The sequence below is a fragment of the Sorex fumeus genome, unplaced genomic scaffold (genome assembly GCF_029834395.1).
Source record: "Sorex fumeus unplaced genomic scaffold, SorFum_2.1 ptg000037l, whole genome shotgun sequence".
Classification (NCBI taxonomy): domain Eukaryota; kingdom Metazoa; phylum Chordata; class Mammalia; order Eulipotyphla; family Soricidae; genus Sorex; species Sorex fumeus.
The window spans coordinates 43,441,354-43,462,028 of NW_026606094.1; the positions used below are offsets into that span (position 1 = coordinate 43,441,354).

General features: G+C 35.6%; 1 protein-coding gene across 7 annotated transcripts in view; it reads left to right on the forward strand.

Annotated features, from left to right (window-relative positions):
* The window catches only part of AKAP9 (A-kinase anchoring protein 9), a 153,745-nt gene that overhangs the window by 92,207 nt on the left and 40,863 nt on the right, over window positions 1-20,675 (forward strand). For 5 of the 7 annotated variants that reach the window (XM_056118632.1, XM_056118633.1, XM_056118637.1 and 2 more), the window contains 7 exons: window positions 7,779-7,941; window positions 9,551-9,763; window positions 10,823-10,861; window positions 12,703-12,935; window positions 14,004-14,123; window positions 18,863-19,039; window positions 19,795-19,899. In XM_056118632.1, the coding sequence (XP_055974607.1) occupies window positions 7,779-7,941; window positions 9,551-9,763; window positions 10,823-10,861; window positions 12,703-12,935; window positions 14,004-14,123; window positions 18,863-19,039; window positions 19,795-19,899 (1,050 nt within the window). The remainder of the gene's footprint in view (window positions 1-7,778; window positions 7,942-9,550; window positions 9,764-10,822; window positions 10,862-12,702; window positions 12,936-14,003; window positions 14,124-18,862; window positions 19,040-19,794; window positions 19,900-20,675) is intronic. The other 2 variants (XM_056118634.1, XM_056118635.1) reach the window with 1 other exon arrangement.

Consider the following 20,675-nt stretch of genomic DNA (forward strand, 5'->3'; position numbering starts at 1 on the left):
GCGATAGCACAGCGGTAGGGCGTTTGCCTTGCACGCAGCCAACATGACCGACCCGAGTTCGATTCCTCCGCCCCTCTCGGAGAGCCCGGCAAGCTACCGAGAGTATCTCGCCCATACGGCAGAGCCTGGCAAGCCACCCGTGATGTATTCGATATGCCAAACACAGTAACAACAAAGTCTCCAATGGAGACGTTACTGGGCCCGCTCCAGCAAATCGATGAATAATGGGAGGGCCTTTAGGGCTGGAGCGATAGCACAGCGGGTAGGGCGTTTACCTTGCACGCAGCCAACATGGCTGACGCAAGTTCGATTTCTCCGCTCCACTCGGAGAGCCCGACAAGCTACTGAGAGTATCTCGCCCTCACGGCAGAGCCTGGCAAGCTCCCCATGACGTATTTGATATGCCAAACACAGTAACAACAAGTCTCATGATAGAGACTTTACTGGGCCCGCTCGAGCAAATCAATGAACAACGGGAGGACCGTGATCCCGTGATCTATCTACTTTATAAGCTTTTATAAGGGTATTTTACTTGATATGTATGACTTTACAAGTGTTTTTCTAAAAGGCATATCCAAATCCGTAAATAGTATACTCCCGATGGTAAATTTTGCAGAGACAGACTACATAAAAGGCTTATATCTCTCAGGTGCAGATTCCCACTGGTTATGATAGCTCTTGTCACATGTACAATGTGTAAAAGTATTTAGAGATTATCCTCAGTTTCTAAGAACATAATCTCTTTTTAAATTTTTTGATTGTCTTGTCATTGAATTTCCATTTCCATATAGAATTTCAGAGGGTTAGATTCATGTGTCTGTATATGTAGTTGTTACCACTCTGCCACTATTCATTCCTCTCAAGTCTCCTCCCCTTTTCCTGACTTTCATTAGCTTTAATAATTCATATTGCGCACCTGAGTGAAATTGTCTAACAATTGTTTTTATAATTAAAGTTCTTCGCTTAGCACAATCGTGTCAAGTTTTTTCCACTGTATCCCCTTTTAAAGGCACAAATACATCTTTTTTAAATGGCAGAGTAATACTCTATTGAGTATACATGGTTGCTTTAGCTAGTCATCTGTTGATGACCTTTAGGTGATTCCATGTTTGATTATTGTGTAAGAGTTTGAATATTAGTGTACAGGTAAAATTGTCCTTTTGAATTTTTGCTTTCCTAACCTTTAGATGAGTGCTTAGGAATAGTGTTATTGGATCATATAAAATTCCCATTTTTCAAGGTTTTTTTTTTATCCTTTTGCTGGAGTTGGGGATGGTTCACCCACGAGGTGTTCACATTTCCCAGTGATGGAGCAGGTGATTCAGTATACAGGCCTGAGGCTGTGGTACTTCTCAGGCCCTGCTGTGCTGTATGTGCATTGGCCCTGTGTTGCTGGGATTACCTAGGCTACCAGCAGTGCTTGGGGACCCCCAGGACCACATCCAGCATTGCTTGGGGTTTTCCACCACTGCACTTGATGATGCTTGGGGGACCAGGGATCAAATTGATTCAGCTGCATGCGAGGCACGTACCTTAATCCCTGTATTATCTCTATGACCCCAATTTTTTTTTGTTTTCGATATGTTTTCAAGGAATCTTCCCACTATTTTTTTTGTAGATGTTATGCCAATTTACATTCCCATACCAGAGTTTCATTTTATTCACATTCTTAACCAACACTTATAAACTTAATGTTAACTTAATCTTCAGGATATTTTCATTTTCATTTCATTTCATCATCCTGTTAATCGTCGATTGCCTCGAGCAGGCCCCAGTAACGTCTCTTTCATCCTAGCCCTGAGATTATATTCAGGGCTCTTTAGGAGAATGAGACCCATCATTGTTACTGGTATTTGGCATATTTGGTAGGCCACGGGGAGTTTGCCAGACTCTGCCCTGTGGGCAGGCTACATTCGACAGCCTGCAAGTTTGTCCAAAGTAGGAATGAGATAATAAGATGTCTTCAGGATATATACAGTTCTTTTGAGTATGAAGTTCTCCCATTGATGTTTGATTTATATTTACCTAATAACAAGTGCTGTCAAACATTTTATGTATCTGTGGCCACCAGTATATTTCGGCCCATAACCAATGGTGCTCAGGGCTTACTCCTGGCTCTGTGCTCAGTGGGGTCACTCCTGATAGCGGTGAAATCGCCTCTGGTCTAGATGTTGCTAGTCTCCAAATATTTTGTTTCTCAGGCAGATCAGGTTGAGAGCACGTAAGGTATTTTTCCTGTGGTTGTAGTTGATTCCTGGGTACTTTCATGGAATCTGCTTGCCTGCATCCATTTTGCTTTTTCACCAAAGAATCTGACATATTTGTTTAGGACTCTCTGTGACTCTAAAGAAATGCTATCTTTGAGAATATGGTTTTAGATTTTTGATTCTTGGATCATGTAGAAACAAGTCAGTCTGTTCAGTGGGAACAGTCTTTCAGAAAATAGTTTTCCAGAATCTAAAGGTACAATTTAAACCATAGGAGGAATTGAGAGGATAGCTTCGAGTACTAGAGTATACATCTGGCATGTGTGAAGCCCTAAGCTTGATATCCAGTATCACACGCACCTAATAACATGCTGTATATCCCTCATCATCATGCCCAGTACTGGTGGGCCCAAGCACCACCACCACAGGCCCTGCAGCCATGCTGATTATTACTGGGAGTGATGTCTAGGCCTCAGAGACAGACTGGCTGGTGGAGTGGGTGACAGGCCCAATAACTGGATATATAAGTAAGCCACAGGAAATTGCTACCGAGAAGTTTCCTTTAAGCCTTGGAAGAAATTAATGAATGAGGATTTTTTTGCTTTCTTGAAAAAATAGACTTTCTTTTTTTTTTTTTTTTTGAAATTACATAGTGTTTTATTTGGAGGTTTTGAAGGGAAGGAGGGAGAGAAAGTGAGAGAGTAGACTTAAAAAAGTAGACTTTCTTAAGAAAGAAGTAAGTCTGCTTATTAGATTAGGTTTCTATCAAAGATTCAGTCCCTCTATTAAATAACTTAAATTGCAAAATAATCAAAATCCCAGAGAAACCGGATCTATTTATGGGGAAAAGTTAAACAGCTTTCCGTTGTACAATGAAAGAAATTTAGGTCATTTGGTAAGCATAACTCTTTTCCCAGATCAGTAGCCTTCAGCTATACATTAAAATACTGGAGCCAGGAAAATAGTACAATAGATACGGTGCTAAACTTTCAGTCAGGTTCCAACTCTGGTACCATGTATGTTCTCCCAGGCACTTTCAGGTATAGGGTTTCAGTGCTCCCAGCTGTGCCACTTCCCCCTCAAAAATATTATTTTCTCTGCCCTAAATATTAACTTGTTGTGAAAGGTTTGCATATAGGATCCTCTGAACAATTTTGTGATGTGAAAATGGCTATGAAAAATATTTTTGTCGATTCACCTGCATAATAACTTTTTTATTGTATATAAAAGTTTTGTGGTGCTTAAGGCATTCAACTTCTAGACAGAGAAAAGATACCAAAATTAAGGTTTTTATCATTTAAAGTAACATTCACTGTTGATAATATTTTAAAAAGTTATTTAGCTTTTAAAATTCTAAACAATAGAAGTATTCACTATTTTCAGGTCTCTAGAACTACCAGCACAGCATTTCATTCATGTTTTGTGGACTTTTACATTTTTGACAGAATTTGTAGACTATACTTTAAGGCATATGATAACCAATTGTTATATAACAAAACTTCGGCAAGTTTTTCTCACTTAACAGTTCCTCTGTAAACCAAATAATGTGGGAATCTGCTGTCATTGAAGTATACTCACTAGGACAGTGACTGCTCAAAATACAAATACTATTTCCAAGGAAATATCAAAAGAAAGCACTAATTTAGTTTTCCAGAAATAATTATGATTATTTGTTATACTTGAATAAGTCACTGGTAACGTGGGATCAAACTTACTTAGTCTCACAGTTTTTAGTTAAAACACTTTTTTCATGGGATGGAAAAACACTAGCATATCTTAAAAGCATTATGAACTTGTCTAAATACCCTTTTCAAAGCTCTGACGTGGATCTTGGATCCTGTTAGGCAGGCTTTTTTATGGGCGTATTAATTCACATTCCACCTGTCAGTGTACCTATAGGTAAAGACATTAAGCCACACCCTCTGTTCTGACCTTTTCCTCAGGGGATGCTGACTAGAATCTTTTGGCTCAGTATGAGAGGCAGTTTGAAAAGCTCCGGTCAGAAGAGCTTTTACTTTTGAATTGAGTGAATCGGCAAGAGCTAGCGAAGTAATGTTGCAACTACATTTCTCAAGACTGCTACTATGGAGATTTAAAACTTGACCTTCCCCGCCGGCTTCTGTTTGGAATGCTCATTTATTTCCATAGAAGTATTTGATACTAGAAGTAGTTTTATATTGCTCAGCTAATTTCGATGTTTATATTTTTGTTATTTTATTCTTTAAGGATTTAGTTGATTCTATTTAAATAGAAGTTAGCTTGCTTTCATTTTGTTTTTTGTTGTTCCTTTTTTTTAAAAAAAAATGGATAGCTAGATTTTTTTTAAGTTTTAGGTTTTTCCTTTGTTTTTAGTTGTATGAATTAATTTTGTAATGTTTACTTGATAGTATTAAAAATAAATTCACAGACAGCTATAGGTCTGTTTTGATGAGCTGAAAGACTGATAGTGAAAGACTGATACAGTGTAAGACTGAACAAGCCTAAGAGGAAAATTGGCAGCTATATCTTCTAGAATGGATTCTTACAGAACCTATTTGGCAACTGTCAAACTTAGTGGCTCTTGGTTGGAAGAACAAGATGAAGACATTTATGAGGTTGAATCTCGGGTGCCTTTACCACAGCCTTTTCCTTTATGTCAACATTTGGATGAAAATAATTCAGTGATTATTAATACATCTATTTTTCATTTTTTTCATAAGACAAATGGGCACATATTAAAGCTTATTTCTAAAATTTCACTGCCTACCCCACCTTACTCTGTAAGTATTAAAAGTAGGTTTTTATACTTTTAGCTTTTTATAAATTTAGAGAACTGTACAATTTCTGAAAATTGAACTTTCAGTGACTTAAGTAAGGATAAGTGGAACAGAATCTTGTTTTGTTTTTGCTTGTTATGTTACTACCCATTTCTTTAAGATTAGTTGAATATCTAAATTTGTCTGAAAGTCCCAACTTAGCTATATATATATATATATATACATATATATATAGCTTTTTTATATTTCAGAAAACTGAATGAGTTGATATTGCAGTTCTCACATGCCAAGCCAGTTGTTAAAATGATTGTACTCTTCCTTAAAAATCTTGCTTTTATAAGTTTATGATGTCAATTCTGAGAAATAGGGCGGGAACAGTCATTGTGATATATAAAGAGCTGAGAATTGTCGGTGAGCCAAGTAGGAAATGTTTCAGATCATAGGGCATAGTGGCTGTCCTTCCAGACAAGGAAAAGGAAACCTGGACCTAATTTTAACTTCCTTGCTTAGTTCCCTAAGGAACTTACTTTCAGTATTTGTTTGTTTGTTTGTTTATTGTACCTGTTAATTCTGTGAGGAATTTTTTTAACTTTTTTATGTGAATTGTTTTTTACAAATATTGTTAAGGATATTTAGCATCATTAGTATTCCTGGTTCATTTGAAGCTTCAGTGTGTTGTGAATAATTCACCAAGTTATTCAGCACTTTTTATGACGTTCATGACTTTAATTTTATTATACTAGCAAATATTTAACAATGCAGATGGTTTTCAGAATAGCTCTTGCCTCCCTGTGAAACTCTTTATTAAAGTCACAGAATATTTACTGAGGTTTTTACACATACTCTTAATATGATAAGTTCCTGTTTGTCAAGAAGTAGAACATAGAAGCCCAGGTTTCTATATTAGTTTCCTTATCTAAAATCAGTATTTTGTTGTATTAGGATATTAAGTTTGGAAAAAATTTAGTTAGAGCTCTGAACACAAGTTTAAAGATTTTATGTATTTACCAAGTTACCATTTTGTTACAGAAAAAGTTGCATGTGTATGTGTAGAAAAACTTTTAGAATACAGGTTATAGCTGTAAATTTGGGAAAGTAGTTGTATATATTTATAACAACATTATAATTGTACTTAGGGTAAAATATTCGTGATCCATATTTAAGGGAAAATATTCTTTGTCAAAAGTAAAATTATATATGATTTTATCTTTGTTCAGGAAATAGTATATTATCACAGATACATGGAAAATTGTGATTTTAAGATGCAAGTTTAATTTTTCATTATAAGTAAGAATTCTATATTAGAGAAAAAACAACAAAAAAATAGTAACTCTGAAATCTGTTTGCTATTGTAAATTCTACTCAGTGAAGAATGAAATCAATAAAGAATGAAAGAATTCATGAAGAATGAAATATAAAATAAAAAATAAGGGCTGGAGAGATAGCACAGGATTGAAATGCTTGCCTTCTATGTGGCCAATTATGGTTTGATCCCCAGCACCCCATGTGGTCCCCAGACACGACCTAGAGTTATTGCTGAGCACAAAGTCATGTATATGTCCTGAGCACAGACAGATGTAGCCCAAAACACCACCCAAATAAAATTAATAATTTAAATATATGAATATTTTTATTTTATAACATGTTACTAATATCTGACTACAAATTGAAAACTATTGATTATTTCGAGCCTAAAACAAATTTTTCTAGCATGCTAAGTAAATATAAATTCACATTTTCTATTTATATTATTGTAAGTCTTATGAATTTATATAATCATTGATTGGTAAAGCTTTAACAATGTTCAGGGGCAGGGCAGTAGTATAGTGAGTAGGCCACTGGCCTTGCATGCTGTCATCCTGAATTTGATCCCTGGTAGCACACATGCTCCCAAAGTCCCGCTAGGAGTGATCCCTGAGTGCAGAGCCAGGAGCAAGCCCTGAACACTGGAACACTGTCATGTGTGGCTTAATATAACAAATAAATGTTTAAGTGTTAATATAACTAATTACTAGAAACAAGTTTTTCTCATAAGAATATTTCAGTAAACACAGGTGATGATGGCAGTTAAAAATATATTGTTGTACAGCTTTTCTACAATTTCTTGCATCTGCTAACAGTGTTCACTGTTTTTTGAGAGCTTTGGCCTTGAGTGTGAATTTGACCATTATCTTAAAAAATTCTTAGAATGTCATTAGTATGTGCTAATAATAGCATTGTATGGAATCTGTTTATTGTTTATCTAGATTTTTACTTTTTTCAAATAAGTTAAATGTTTATGCAAAATCTTATAGGTGTTTCACTAACTGGCAGAAATATAAAGCATTAAATTTGAAAAATTGGATCATAGATGTAATTTTATTTTGTAGTGCCACTATGATTTTGTTAGTTGACAAGACTGTATCAATTACAAAATATATATTTCCATGATGTAAAGGAGTCAAAATCCATTTAAAATATGTAAGAACTATAATATATGAGGGCACACAATTGCATATAATTCTTTAGCAACTTAAACTGGTTATTAATTTTAGGTCTCACTTTATACATTGACTACAGATCTGGTGATTTATTCCCAGACACATTTTTGTTTTTCATTAAGACCAGAACACTTTTCTTAGGGAAAATTATATGCAGCTAACCTGCTATCTTCTGATGTATCCTACCTACTAATTTTAGCATGTACTAGAAGTATTAATTATAATTCAGTAGTTTATTTTTATTTTAAATTATTTAAAAATATTTTTGGAGAATGATATTTCTTTTCCTAATACTTAACTAACTTCATTCATGTATACTTTCCCTTCTTATTTAGCTTGAACATGCAAAAGTTACACAGACCGAGTTGATGCGTGAATCATTTAGACAGAAACAGGAAACAGCAGACTCTCTTAAGTGCCAAGAAGAACTGCGAGAGCGCCTTCACGAGGAGTCCAGGGCCAGAGAACAGCTGGCTGTGGAGCTCAGTAAGGCTGAAGGTGAGCACCTTATCATTGGCAACTGAAGATGGAGAAATGTCAAGTTTAAATATAGGGAATTAGGGGCACAAATGTTTGAATGAATGCATGCTAGTGGAATGCACATTTTGCATGTACCAGGGCCCTAGATATGATCCCCAGAATTTAAAAAATTCAAAAGAGTTGTTCATAGAAACCACCAATCTGTTATAGAGCAATCACTGAAAAATAGTGGTCATACTTTGTAAAGTCCTCCACACAGTTTTGGATCCATAAATTTTTTTAATTGTAAAAGTAATCATAGAATTAAAGAACATATAAAAAGTTTTAGAAAGTGCAGAAATGGATAATTGCAGGGGGCCCCGGTAACCACTCTCCGGCCCGCGGAGGTGGCCCGAGGATTGATCCGATGGTGCAAGGAGGGACCAACCGAATGAACACGAGACACAAGAGACAGAGTACAGTTTAGAAACAGAGAGAAAAAGGGACAGGCTTTATTGAGGGATACAGGCTGTTTATATAGGGTCCGGGCAGCTCAGTCAGGAGCAGAGGCAATATAACCATATAGGTAAGGTCAGCAACAAGAGCTTTACCTAACATTCAAGGTAGACATTTGCACATCAAAGGGTCTTGTGGCAGTAGGTGCATCCTGAGCTTTACATTTGTATATCAAAGGGTCTTAGGGAGTAGATGCATCCTGGAGGTTACTATAGATAAGGCCAGATAAGCTGTCAGCCTGATGTGTGGCTATAGATCAGGTATCTGCTGAGATCAGGAAGTCCTGGGAGACTGTCACCAATGTCTGTCCCAAGCAGTTCCTAACATGGGAACCATGGCCAGGGTCTATGAGAGGGCTCTGGGCTTCCCACAGATAATGGCAAGTTGTTACCATCAATCCATTGTCATAAACTACCCTAGTAATTTTTAAGATGAGAAAAATGAAGTTAAGAGATGTTAATAAATTGTCCAGAATTAGCATTTATTATTGATAACCAGCTTTGAGCTCCTAAGTCTTATGCTCTTTACATGCTACCATGCTGTTTGAGGTCTTTGCTTCTGGAAAGATACAAAATACCAACTTTCATGTTTATGGTTAAAATGTGTTTTATTCATAAGCATCTAATTTATATTATATTTCTAAGAACCTATGTATTTATGCATAAGCTGAATAAAATGAATTACCAACTACATGGTATGAAACATTAGCATGGTGAAGTAGTGAAATATTCAGAGGAATTTCATGTTTTAGCACATAATTAATAGGAAAAAATTGCATTGAACACACCATACTTTGTTGCTATCAGCAGTAAGAAATTTTTATTTTCTGTGTATGGGGGACAGGGATGTGGCACAGAGGGTATACCCAGCAATGCTCAGGACTTACTCCTGGCTCTGTTCTCATTGGTCACTCCTCGGGGTATTTAGGGGACTGTATGTGGTGCTGGGAATTGAACCTGAATTAGCAGCGTGGAAGGCAAGCACCTTACTTGCCAAACTCTCTCTCTGGCCCTCCTTAAAAATTTCAGTAGGTTGTGATGCTTTTAACAGTATATATTTTATTTATATTAAAACCTAATAGTAAATTTTGAAGTAAATAATAATCCCATTTCCTATTCATTTTTTGTTATAGGTATCATTGATGGCTATGCAGATGAAAAAACTCTTTTTGAAAGGCAAATTCAGGAAAAAACTGATATAATAGATCGTCTTGAGCAGGAGTTGTTATGTGCAGGTAACAGATTACAAGAATTGGAAGCAGAACAGCAGCAGATTCAAGAAGAAAGAGAATTACTGTCCAGACAGAAGGAGGCTATGAAGGCAGAAGCAGGCCCCGTGGAACAGCGTACGTATTTTTAAATTTGGCATGAAACATTCCTTAAATTTCAACGTGGCTTCTTTTCCCTTCACTATCATTACTCATGATTTTTGTTCGTATTGAAAAATTATAAGAAAACTTACCTTATTGGTAAATGTCTTATACTCAACCAGGTGGAATCAGGACAAGAAAAGATAAATTCATTTATTTTCAAAACTCTACCTCAAAAGAAAGCTCCACATGATAAGGCATAACATATTTTAGATTGTGTGAAATTTATTTCTAGCAGCAGAGAGACAGCAAAAATGTATTCTTGACTAAAAGAACTAAGAGCACTAATCTGACAGTAGTAGTGAGGAGGAGGAGGAGTAAATTTTTATCGTTGAGGGAGTAGATTAAATGTTAGAAGCAGACTGACATCTAACATCTAAGTGGGATTTCAAAGAATACATGCATTTTTTAATTGGTCAGAAATCTCTAATCTTCCTTAAGTGAGAAATTAGGTGACTATAATTGAAGCAAATTTTGTTGAGATGTTTAACTTTTTAAAATTTTATATTTTTTTATTTTTGCATTACAAATGTATTTGAAATTACAAATATGTATTATCACTAATATTTTTTTGGTGGAGGTGGGTTGGGTCATACCTGGCAGTACTCAGGAATCACTTCTGGCTTAGTGCTCAGGGATTGCTCCGGTTGGGTTGGGGGAGAGTATGGGATGTGAGTGATCAAATGCGGGTTGGCTGTATGAAGGGCAAGTGTCCTACCCATTGTTGTTTCTCTGGCCCCAATTTCACTATTTTTATTAATTTAGACAACACACATTTTTGTAGTATAGCTACTTAGAGTTATTTAACACAGGTTTATTTGGTATTGGAATTTTTTCTATGGAAAATAGATGTTGTCCATTTAGAATATTTAAAAAAGTGATGAAATGTCTCAAAATAATTTCAATGATATCATCAGTGGTTTCAAGTTTCCTGATTGTGTGTGTGTGCGCGCGTATGTTTTATTCTGTTTTACTAGCAGAAGATGTGTAAATTGTTACATTTTTGTTCTGTGTGTGTTTCCCCTATTCTTATAGGACTAGTAGATGCTGCAGTCGATGCAGCACCCGGAGCAGGTGTGTTGTACAATTGCATGACCAATCTTTGGGTGGCAAACTTACACTCCAAAAATTGGGTGACCCTTGGACTTTCAACTAACACTAACTTAGCTCTAATTTCGCAGTTTTGATGTTGTGTTTTTCGGTTTTTTCTTTAACAGAAAGTAAAACTCTTACCATTAAAAAAAATGATATTTCAAATTAACAACTGAGATTCATAGACCATCATCTTACTATATCTGTTTTTCACAAGAGCTTATAGGCATTTTTATGTCTATATGTTTTTTTTCTGTTTGTTTAATGGAATACTGAGAGATAACTCAGAAGACTAAAGAATACAACTTGCACGTGCAAGGCCCTGATTTGGATCCCCTGGCACCATGTGCCTCCTCACCTCTGCACTGCAGGGTGTGGCAATGGCTCCTATACCACCATGCCTAAGCATCAAATAGTCAGGCTCAAACAGCTGGGCTATTTATCACCCAAAACACCCATTAATTCCCTCCTGAAAATGTTGTTTTATTATAACAGGTTTTAGCGATCATTCACGATCACGATCATTCTATTGTTCATCGATTGCCTCAAGCAGGCACCAGTAACGTCTCCTTTGTCCTAGCCCTGAGATTTTAAAAAGTGCCATATTCAAGGCTCTTTCAGGGTTAGGAGAATGAGATCCATCATTGTTATTGGTATTTGGCATATTGGGTATACCACGGGGAGTTTGCCAGACTCTGCCGTGTGGGCAGGTTACATTCAGTAGCATGCCAGGTTGTCCAAAGCAAGAATGATATAATAATTAGCAAATATATTAAACTCTTATAAAACGCTCTTTTGAATAAAGAAGTATATAAGATGATGGTATTGATAGGATCAATGAAATTTAGTAAAACACAAAACTTTCATGTTGATTTGCTTTTATATTAATATCTAAATCACTGTTGTTTTAAAAGTAAAGCTGTTTTTCTATAGGTTACCAGTTCGAGTACAGTGTTGCAGACAAATTAATATAAAGACTCTAGAATTGTATTATTTCATTTTTTACTAGAGAATTATTTTACTTTGTTCTGTACATTATTATTAAAATAATATTAGTGATAGTAACTTAACACAGTACTTATTATACCCAAGGTTCTGTTTTTACCTATATTAACTCAGTTTAATCCCATAACTAAGAGTTCAGTACCATTATTGTCTTTGTCAACATATATGTAAAATAAAATTATGCTTAGTGTTATATAGAAGACTATATAAGTGGTGGAGCTAGGATTTGAAACTCTGTGCTATTAAGTGCACAGTCTTTTATAATTTTGTGTTTTCCCTTGGTAGACATGCATAGAATCTAAAATTAACTCAAGAATTTGGACCTAATGAATTAACACTTAACATGATATTCTGATAGCAGTTTTCTTTCTTTCTGCAACTTTTATTGTCTTGGTTAAAGAATTACAGTATTTGATTTTTGTGTGTATTGTGTATGCATATAAAAATGACTTTATGAGTTTGGAATGAATTCATTTTTGCCTGAGGTGAGCTTTTTTCTGTGCTTGAAATCCCTTTATAGTTGAAAAAGAGTTTTTCCTTATCTTTTGCTATGCTTGTTTCATAAAACATTAGTGATAGAACATATTATTTTTGTTAACTCTTTATAATTTTATTGATGCTTACTTGCTTCCTTTTATAGAAATATATTTATTTATATTTTCTTAGGCAAATGCTTTACTTTTTTTGTATGTATTTGAAATAAAACTTTCATGATTTTTTTTCATGAAGGTAAAATTTGGGTATCATTATCGGTGACTTCACTTTTATAACATTAACAGCTATGATTTAACTTAGTATATTTTTCCATTTATAAATAGAATTGCTACAGGAAACAGAAAAGCTAATGAAGGAAAAATTGGAAGTACAGTGCCAAGCCGAAAAAGTATGTGATGACCTTCAAAAACAAGTGAAAGCTCTAGAAATAGATGTCGAGGAACAAGTTAGTAGATACATTGAGCTGGAACAAGAAAAAAATGCTGAGCTAATGGATGTAAGACAGCAAAACCAAGCACTGGAAAAGCAATTAGAAAAAATGAGAAAATTTTTAGATGTAAGTATCACAAATAGAATATTGGTTTTCTCAGTGGGATGCAGCTTGGTGCTAGATTGAATTTTATGTTATGAAGAGATACTGTATTTTTAATTTTTTTTTTCGTAATCTCCCAGTAATTTTTATTGTGTAACTAGTATTAAAACAGTATAGATAATTATGAATGACTTCTAGTTAGCCATTCAAATTTCAAATGTAAAGATCTTGTTAAGGGCTTTCCTTTAACTAACAACCAGAGTGAGTGAGTATCCTAACAGCTATTTGATTACTAGTTCTTCATCCATAAAAGTAAATTTAGGTCACTGTGCATGAAATTGGAGGAATAGAACCGGTATCATTCTCTCATTACTCTCCTTCAAAAAAGATGCTAAATTTCTTAATTTTACATGAGTTTTCTTTGGAATTTTATTCAAGTTTGATCTCTTTATAAATCAAAATATCCGCTTGTTAATATTTTATCATTTTAACATAGAGTTTTAAAAATCCAGTTTGTTCTGCTCACAAAACAAAATTAGTAGTGAAATTCTCCCTTTATTAATCAGTTAATTTTATGAAATTTTACTTTATTTTATATTTAACATTATTTGAGTAAGAAATTACTTGAGTAAAAATATATTGAGAAGGAAATAAATATATAAATAAACATTTAAATAGCTAAATTTATGTTAAAGTATATATAATTGGGGCCGAAAAGATAGTACAACAGATAGAGCATTTCCCTTGCATGTGGACAATTAAGGTTCAATCCCCGGCATCCCATATGGTCCCCAAGGAGTAATTCGAGTACGGTCAAAAGCCCTGAACACAGCCAGGTGTTGCCCCCTTCCTTTTCCCTGCCCCCTCCCCAAAAAAAGTATAAAATTGCTTCTATTTGATAGTTCAGAATCGTACTATACAATGAATTGTTTATATATACAATTATTTTGCAGACCTTTTTGGTTTGGGATCTTCTGTGAGCATCAGTTGTTTGTCTTCATACAAAACTATTCTTATAACGAAAGGGAAAGAACAGTTTTAATATATATTGCTTCTATAGTTCTTATTACTAATATTATTATTAAACTTTAGGAGCAAGCCATTGATAGGGAACATGAAAGAGATGTTTTCCAACAAGAAATACAGAAATTGGAACAGCAACTTAAGGTTGTACCTCGATTCCAGCCTGTCAATGAACAGCAAACTACAGAGGTAAGAACTCTATTGACACTGTCTACCTTATAATAATTTGTATATTATGTATAAGATAAAATGGATATCATTAGAAACTTTAAAGGAATTTTTTCTAATACACAAAAATATCAGAAAATTATTATTTAATTTGAGAAGATTCTTATAACTGTATAAATCACTTGTATTCAAATTGGTGTCAGATACACCAGTATTTATCTTAATATAACCCCTATAAATCTGTTCCTGTTGCCAGCAAAATTGATCAAGGTGGGCCGGAGTGATAGTATAGCGGGTAGGGTGTTTGTTTTGCACATGGCTGACCCGAGTTCAATCCTTGTCATCCCACGCACCACCAGGAGTAATTCCTGAATGCAGAGCCAAGAGTAACCCCTGAGCATTGCTGGGTGTGACCCAAATAGCCAAAAAAAAAAAAAAAAAAAAGGAAAAAAGAACTTGACCAAGGCATTTTCTATATTCACTACTTCCTTATAGCTCCCATTCTTTTCTCAGTCCACTTCAGTGATGTTTCTAACGCTTTCTTGTCATGGGGTTTTCTATCATCTATTTCCTAAAACTTTTGTGATGGTTACCCACAGCCTATATCCTATAGTCTATATCCTATAATCACCTCTTTGAGGCACTCATTCCAGCTTGAAAAAAAAAAGAAATATCCTGCAATATTTAAGGCTTGCTTACTCATGGCTCTGCACTGTTGATGTGACTCAGGGTACCATGTGGTGTGCCAGGGACTGAACCCAGGTCAGCCTCGTGCAAGGCCAGTGCCTTACCTGCTATACTCTCTCTGGCTTCCCATTCCAGCCTTCTTCGTGAAGTATTTCTTTCACTTAGTTTGTGGGACATACCTATTTCGTTGCTCTTCTCTCTAATCTTTGTTTCTGTGCTTCCCAAAATAAAAGCAGAAAAACTCCAAGACTTTGCCTTGAATCATGTTTCTTTCTCATTTCTGTTCACTCCCAGGCAGTCATATATAAATAACTCTACTTTTGTATCTCCTCTAGCCCTGACATCTCTCTTGAGTGTTCAACTGCCCATTCTGTGTCTCCATTTAGATAATGCAAAATTAACATATGCAAAAGAGAACTCTGATGACTAACCCCCACCAAAGAAAGATAAGAACAAGACCTGTTACTTCCTTAGTAAAGTCTATACTCTCCTCATTATTCATTGCTGAGATCTAGAAATCATCTTTGAGTCAACGCTTTGTTTTCTCACTATCTAACCCAGTGATGAGTCAGGTTGTACTTTGTTTTCTAATTCTTTCTGCTTTGAATCATCTCCCTAACCCCTTACTGTCATCTTACTTTGCCTAGATAAATGTCTGTCGTAGCCTTCTAACTATTCCTATTGCTTCTATTTTTCTTCACCCCGACTGTTTTCTTCATAAAGTAAGAAATGTAACCAGAATTCCATATTTACCAAATGAATGGCACATGTAAGAGGAAGCATTCATTGTATAAACTGCAGATTCGCAAGATAAACTCAGGTGTTAGAGCACATGCTCACATGTATGAGACCCTGATCCCTGTACACCACATGACCCCCACAGCAGTGCCACCTGGTGTGACCCTGGTGAGTCCCAAGTACTCTACTGACAGTCTAAGAATCAACTCACCAAACTGCTGGGCAGAACTTCTTGGGGAGTAGTAACCCCATTCCCCCCAAGTCAGTACTTCTGGGTATGGCCCTTGTTTTTCAGAAACAAGATGGGTGTAAGAATGGGGAAGGAGATGGCTTAAAGGGCTGGAATGCATGTTTATCATACGGGAGGCCTAGGTTCAGTCCTAGCACTGCATAGTTCCATGAACACTCAGCCAGCCAAGTATGGTCCCTACCTACATCCCTAAAATAAGAGTATTCATCCTGATTATAAAGAGATCATGTTTAGAGTTAAACCTTCCCAGTTTGAATCATTTACTATTTATGTGGCAATGACAAAGGTAAATTCTAAAACTAGTTCATGCATTTCTATAATGGAGGTTGTAAAGGCCAGAGTCATAGTACAGAGGATAGGCATTTGATTTACACGTGGCCAATGCAGATTTCATCCCCAGGACTCCCTAGAATCCTCCAGATCTGCTAGGAGTGACTCTCTGAGCACAGAGCCAGGAGTAAGCCCTGAGCACCACCAGGTGTGACCCAACTCTCCCCCAAAATAAATTAATTAAATCAAGATTGTAATAGAACCCACTCTAGAGAAGTATTGCCTTGTTACATAGTGCACATACTTACATTCTACTATTATTATTTCTGAGAATAATTCTGCTTCTCAACAGCTTTATAGTATTTACTTTTTGTGTAATTCACTGGATTTTATTTCCCTTAAAATAATTACAAATTATAAAATGCATGCAAACTCCTTCATAGTAATGTAACTAAATTGTTATCTACAATCCCATAGAATAGAAATAATCTGTTACAGGGCTGAAGAGATAGTATAATTGTTAAGACTCTTTCTTTGCATGGGGCTAACACTGATTCAATCCCAGTGCCACGTGGTCCACTCAGCACCATCAGGTGTAGCCTACCCTCCCCACCAAAAATAGAAGTAATCTGATACAGAACAGCCAGGAGGTTGGTAACAGTAGGAAAGTTATTAGTCCTCCAAGAATTTATAGTGATTGGCCCTGTACCTAACAAATATATTTTCAGCGGTTGAAAAAATAACCATGTGTTTATTGAAACTCTAAGTTCATGCTCTGGAATTTATTGTCATTTACTGTTGCTTGCTTTTATTTTCACAAGTATGACCTGCCTAATTTATGAAATCCTAAGAAAGAGGATATATATTTTTTTCTTCCAAGAGCATTGTGATCCTTTTGTTAGTTCATTGATTCCCCAGCTTGTTTTTCTCAAGATCAGTACAACAAAAATATCTAACAGTATATTGTGCCATTTTCACATAGCTGTGTTGTTTTTCCCTTGATCTGATTACAAATCTTATTTCATGGTTGTTAGCTTTTCCTCAGAGGCTTTGTTCCTGATTCCTTGAGCCTGAAGTTATGTTATATATTATCTATAGCATAATGATACTACATACATCAATATTTTGAAGACTGGCACCATTTTTAATAATTTTTTTAAAAAAATAAGACTATCAAAGGTGTTTATTCTATCATAATGCTTTTTTTAAACAACTTTACTTAAACACTGTGATTTACAAAGCTATTCATACTGCATATTTTATAGCTTTTGATATTCCAACCCCAGTCTTACTACCACTGTGACCCTCCACCATTTTTCCCTTTTTCTCAACCACCCCTCAAGTCTGTCCCACTAACAGGCCCAATATTATTTTATACTGCTTGTTACCACTTAATGGTAAAATGGAATTATCAAAAAACACTCAGTAAAAGAAAATTGATAAACATTATTATATCTTACCATGGGGACATTAAGTCCTTGTCTGAGGGTTTACTGAGCTGTTGTTGCTAGTTGAGCCTTCTGTGTTAATGTTTTTGTTAATCGAACATAGTTGTCGTCTATATTACATTACCATCCAGTTTTCTTTCTTCTTACTGGAATGTTAGTAAATTTGGAGACATTGCACTCATGACCACGTGCTCTAGAAAAATCCAGAATATTTAACTGGGCAGTGAGCTTCCGTGGCAGCAGTTGTGGGATGTGGGGCATGTCCTCCAACCCCACTCCTAGAAGGCCAGGAGTTCTCAGACCAAAAATAAAATAAAATAAAAGGTGAACCTGAAATTTGGGGCAGTTTGGCATCTTGGTGGAGCTCAGTCCTGAGACTCTGACATGGCAGCAGCTGTTGGGGTGTGAGTATGGCTGCTTGGGCTTCTGAAGGGTAGAGAACTTGGCCTGCCCAGCTCCTGAGAGCACCCACCGCCTGCCCCCCACCCTTCGCCCACAGAGTTCTCAGCAGGGAACCGGTGTATCCAATAAATTTTTGCAGATAATTGATCCCATCTGAGATTCAATCATGAGTCTCTGAAGCTGGACTGATAGATGAGCTTACTTGTCAGTAGTTGAGGGATGTCCACAGTGCTTTTTTAAAGCAAACTTTCTCCTGTCACTAGATCAGTACTAATTGCATAAGTTATCTCTTAATATTTTTGTATTTGGTCTCAGAGCCATTCATTTGAGTGGACGTGCCTGCATATAAGGATCTCTTTGGTAAACTTTCAAACTCCACAGATACCCCTCACCACTGTACATCTCATCTCTGTTCTAAAGTGGCAGCATATGTAGACTGTAAATGCTTTTGAAGTAGCTGTGTTAATGTTCCTCCATCCCTTGTATTTAGAGCCATTGTATTATTTAAATCCATTAATTATGACCATTAGTAAAAGGAAATCTGTGATCTATGAAATATTTTGTTAGGTAATTATATTTCAGTAAAGGTGTTAATATTCTACAAATTTGTTGTATTGTTAGTGTGGTTGTAATATAAATGCTTAGAATTCAGAAAACAAAATGAAAAGTTACTTTGCCAAAAAAAAAGCTAGTAATTCAACATTATTCAAAGATATAATTGTTTTTCTCCTCTTAACTGGAGAACATTACAGTCTTAAGAGAAGGGACTTTTTAAAAAAGAGTGACTGAAAGCAGAATTTCTCTTTTACTAGTCTCAGTTCATTTAAAAACGTCACCATAGTTGAAGATGGCAGTTGCTATTATTTTCAAAAATAAAATTAGGTTAGCATATAAAAATTCTTTTGAAAATAAGTATAGATATTACTGTAAAATTTTTAAAAATTTATACTTTTTCTTATTTCTAGGTTGAACAGTTAACAAATCATCTGAAAGAAAAAACAGACAAATGCAGTGAACTTTTGCTCTCTATAGAGCAATTTCAGAGGGATATACAAGAGAGGAATGAAGAAATTGAGAAATTGGAATTTAGAGTTAGGGAATTGGAACAAGCCTTACTCAGCAGTACAGACACTTTTCAAAAGGTATGTCACTTCTGGGGCACTTAAATTTATCAAATGTTTTAATACATGTTGCTCTTTTTTTTTTTTTTTTTTGCTTTTTGGGTCACACCCGGCGATGCTCAGGGGTTACTCCTGGCTCATGCACTCAGGAATTACTCCTGGCGGTGCTCGGGGGACCATATGGGATGCTGGGAATCGAACTAGGGTCGGCCATGTTGGCTGCGTGCAAGGCAAACGCCCTACCCGCTGTGCTATCGTTCCAGCCCCTACATGTTGCTCTTAACTATACTAAAATTAATTATCTTAAATTAAAATTTGCTATTACCTTTTTGTTGATTATTGTGTTATAATATATGTATGTAGATACATGCTTTATATTATGTCTTGAGAGCATAGCTTTTCATTCTAATCCTAAGAAAGGAAAATTATATTAAAACAAATATATGAAAGTATATTTTACTTCAGAAAGTAAAAATAATTTTTTAAAAGGACAGAATAAAGATGCATGATACAGAGCAGATACAGAGGTAGCTTTTATATTATCCGAGGAAAGAATTTTAAGAATATCACACATTCTTATCTGAGAAATAAATTTTAAGATTATTAAATATTCCTGCTTATTTATATATCATGATTTCAGAATAAAATATCCATAATTTGTGGATTATTCACTAATATTGATTCCTTAGAATTGGTAAGATTCTGTTGTCATTTCTTCAGTAAAATATTCAGGGTTTAATGTTTGAGATTTTGAAAAAACTCTTCTATATTTAAAGGTGGAAGATCAAAAACAATTTGGGGTGATAGAAAGTAAAGCAGATTTGTCTCTAGAAGTACAATTACAGGCTGAGCGAGATGCCATAGACAGAAAGGAAAAAGAGGTAAGATGTTTATTTTTTATGATAAAGGGGGATCTAAATTATTTAAAATAAGGCCTCTTGAAAGTATCATTTTATGGGGCTGGAGTGATACTACAGCAGGTAGGGTGGCAGCTCCAGGTTCAGTCTCTGGCATATGGTTCCCGAGCACCGCCAGGAATAATTCCTAAGTTCCGAGGCAAGAATAACTCCTGAGCATCGCTAGGTTTGGCTCACAAACAGAAAATTGTGTTTTATTTGGGGAGCAGGGACAGGAATGTTAGACCATACTGGCTGTGCTTAGGGCTTTCTAGTGAACATAAAACATGCATAAATATTAGTGCTTTAAAAATACAAGAGTGATTTTAGGTAGCGCTTAAAACTGTAGCTCAGAGAACTTTAAAAAATAGCTAGCTCTATAACTGATTTTTAATAATCATTTCCATTAGAAAAGGCATTTTCTCACTATTATACTAAAGTTTATCTAAAAGACTGTTGGTTTGTGATTTCTCCAAGGGCAATAGGGAGTCCTTTTTTGTCTTTTGAAAAGAAAAATAATCAAAGATTAGTAATCTGTTCCCTTAAAAAGTAGATTTTCAAAAGTAGTCCCCAAAGCAGTCATAGTTGATTCACTTGTATCGCTTGTATCACTTGTTGTCCCGTTGTTCATCGATTTGCTCGAGTGGGTGCCAGTAATGTCTCCATTTGTCCCTGTCATGTGCTAGTGTAGCCCAATGGTGTGTTGGGGGCTCTTTCAGGGTCAGAGGAATAAGGCCCGTTATTGTTACTGTTTTTGGCAT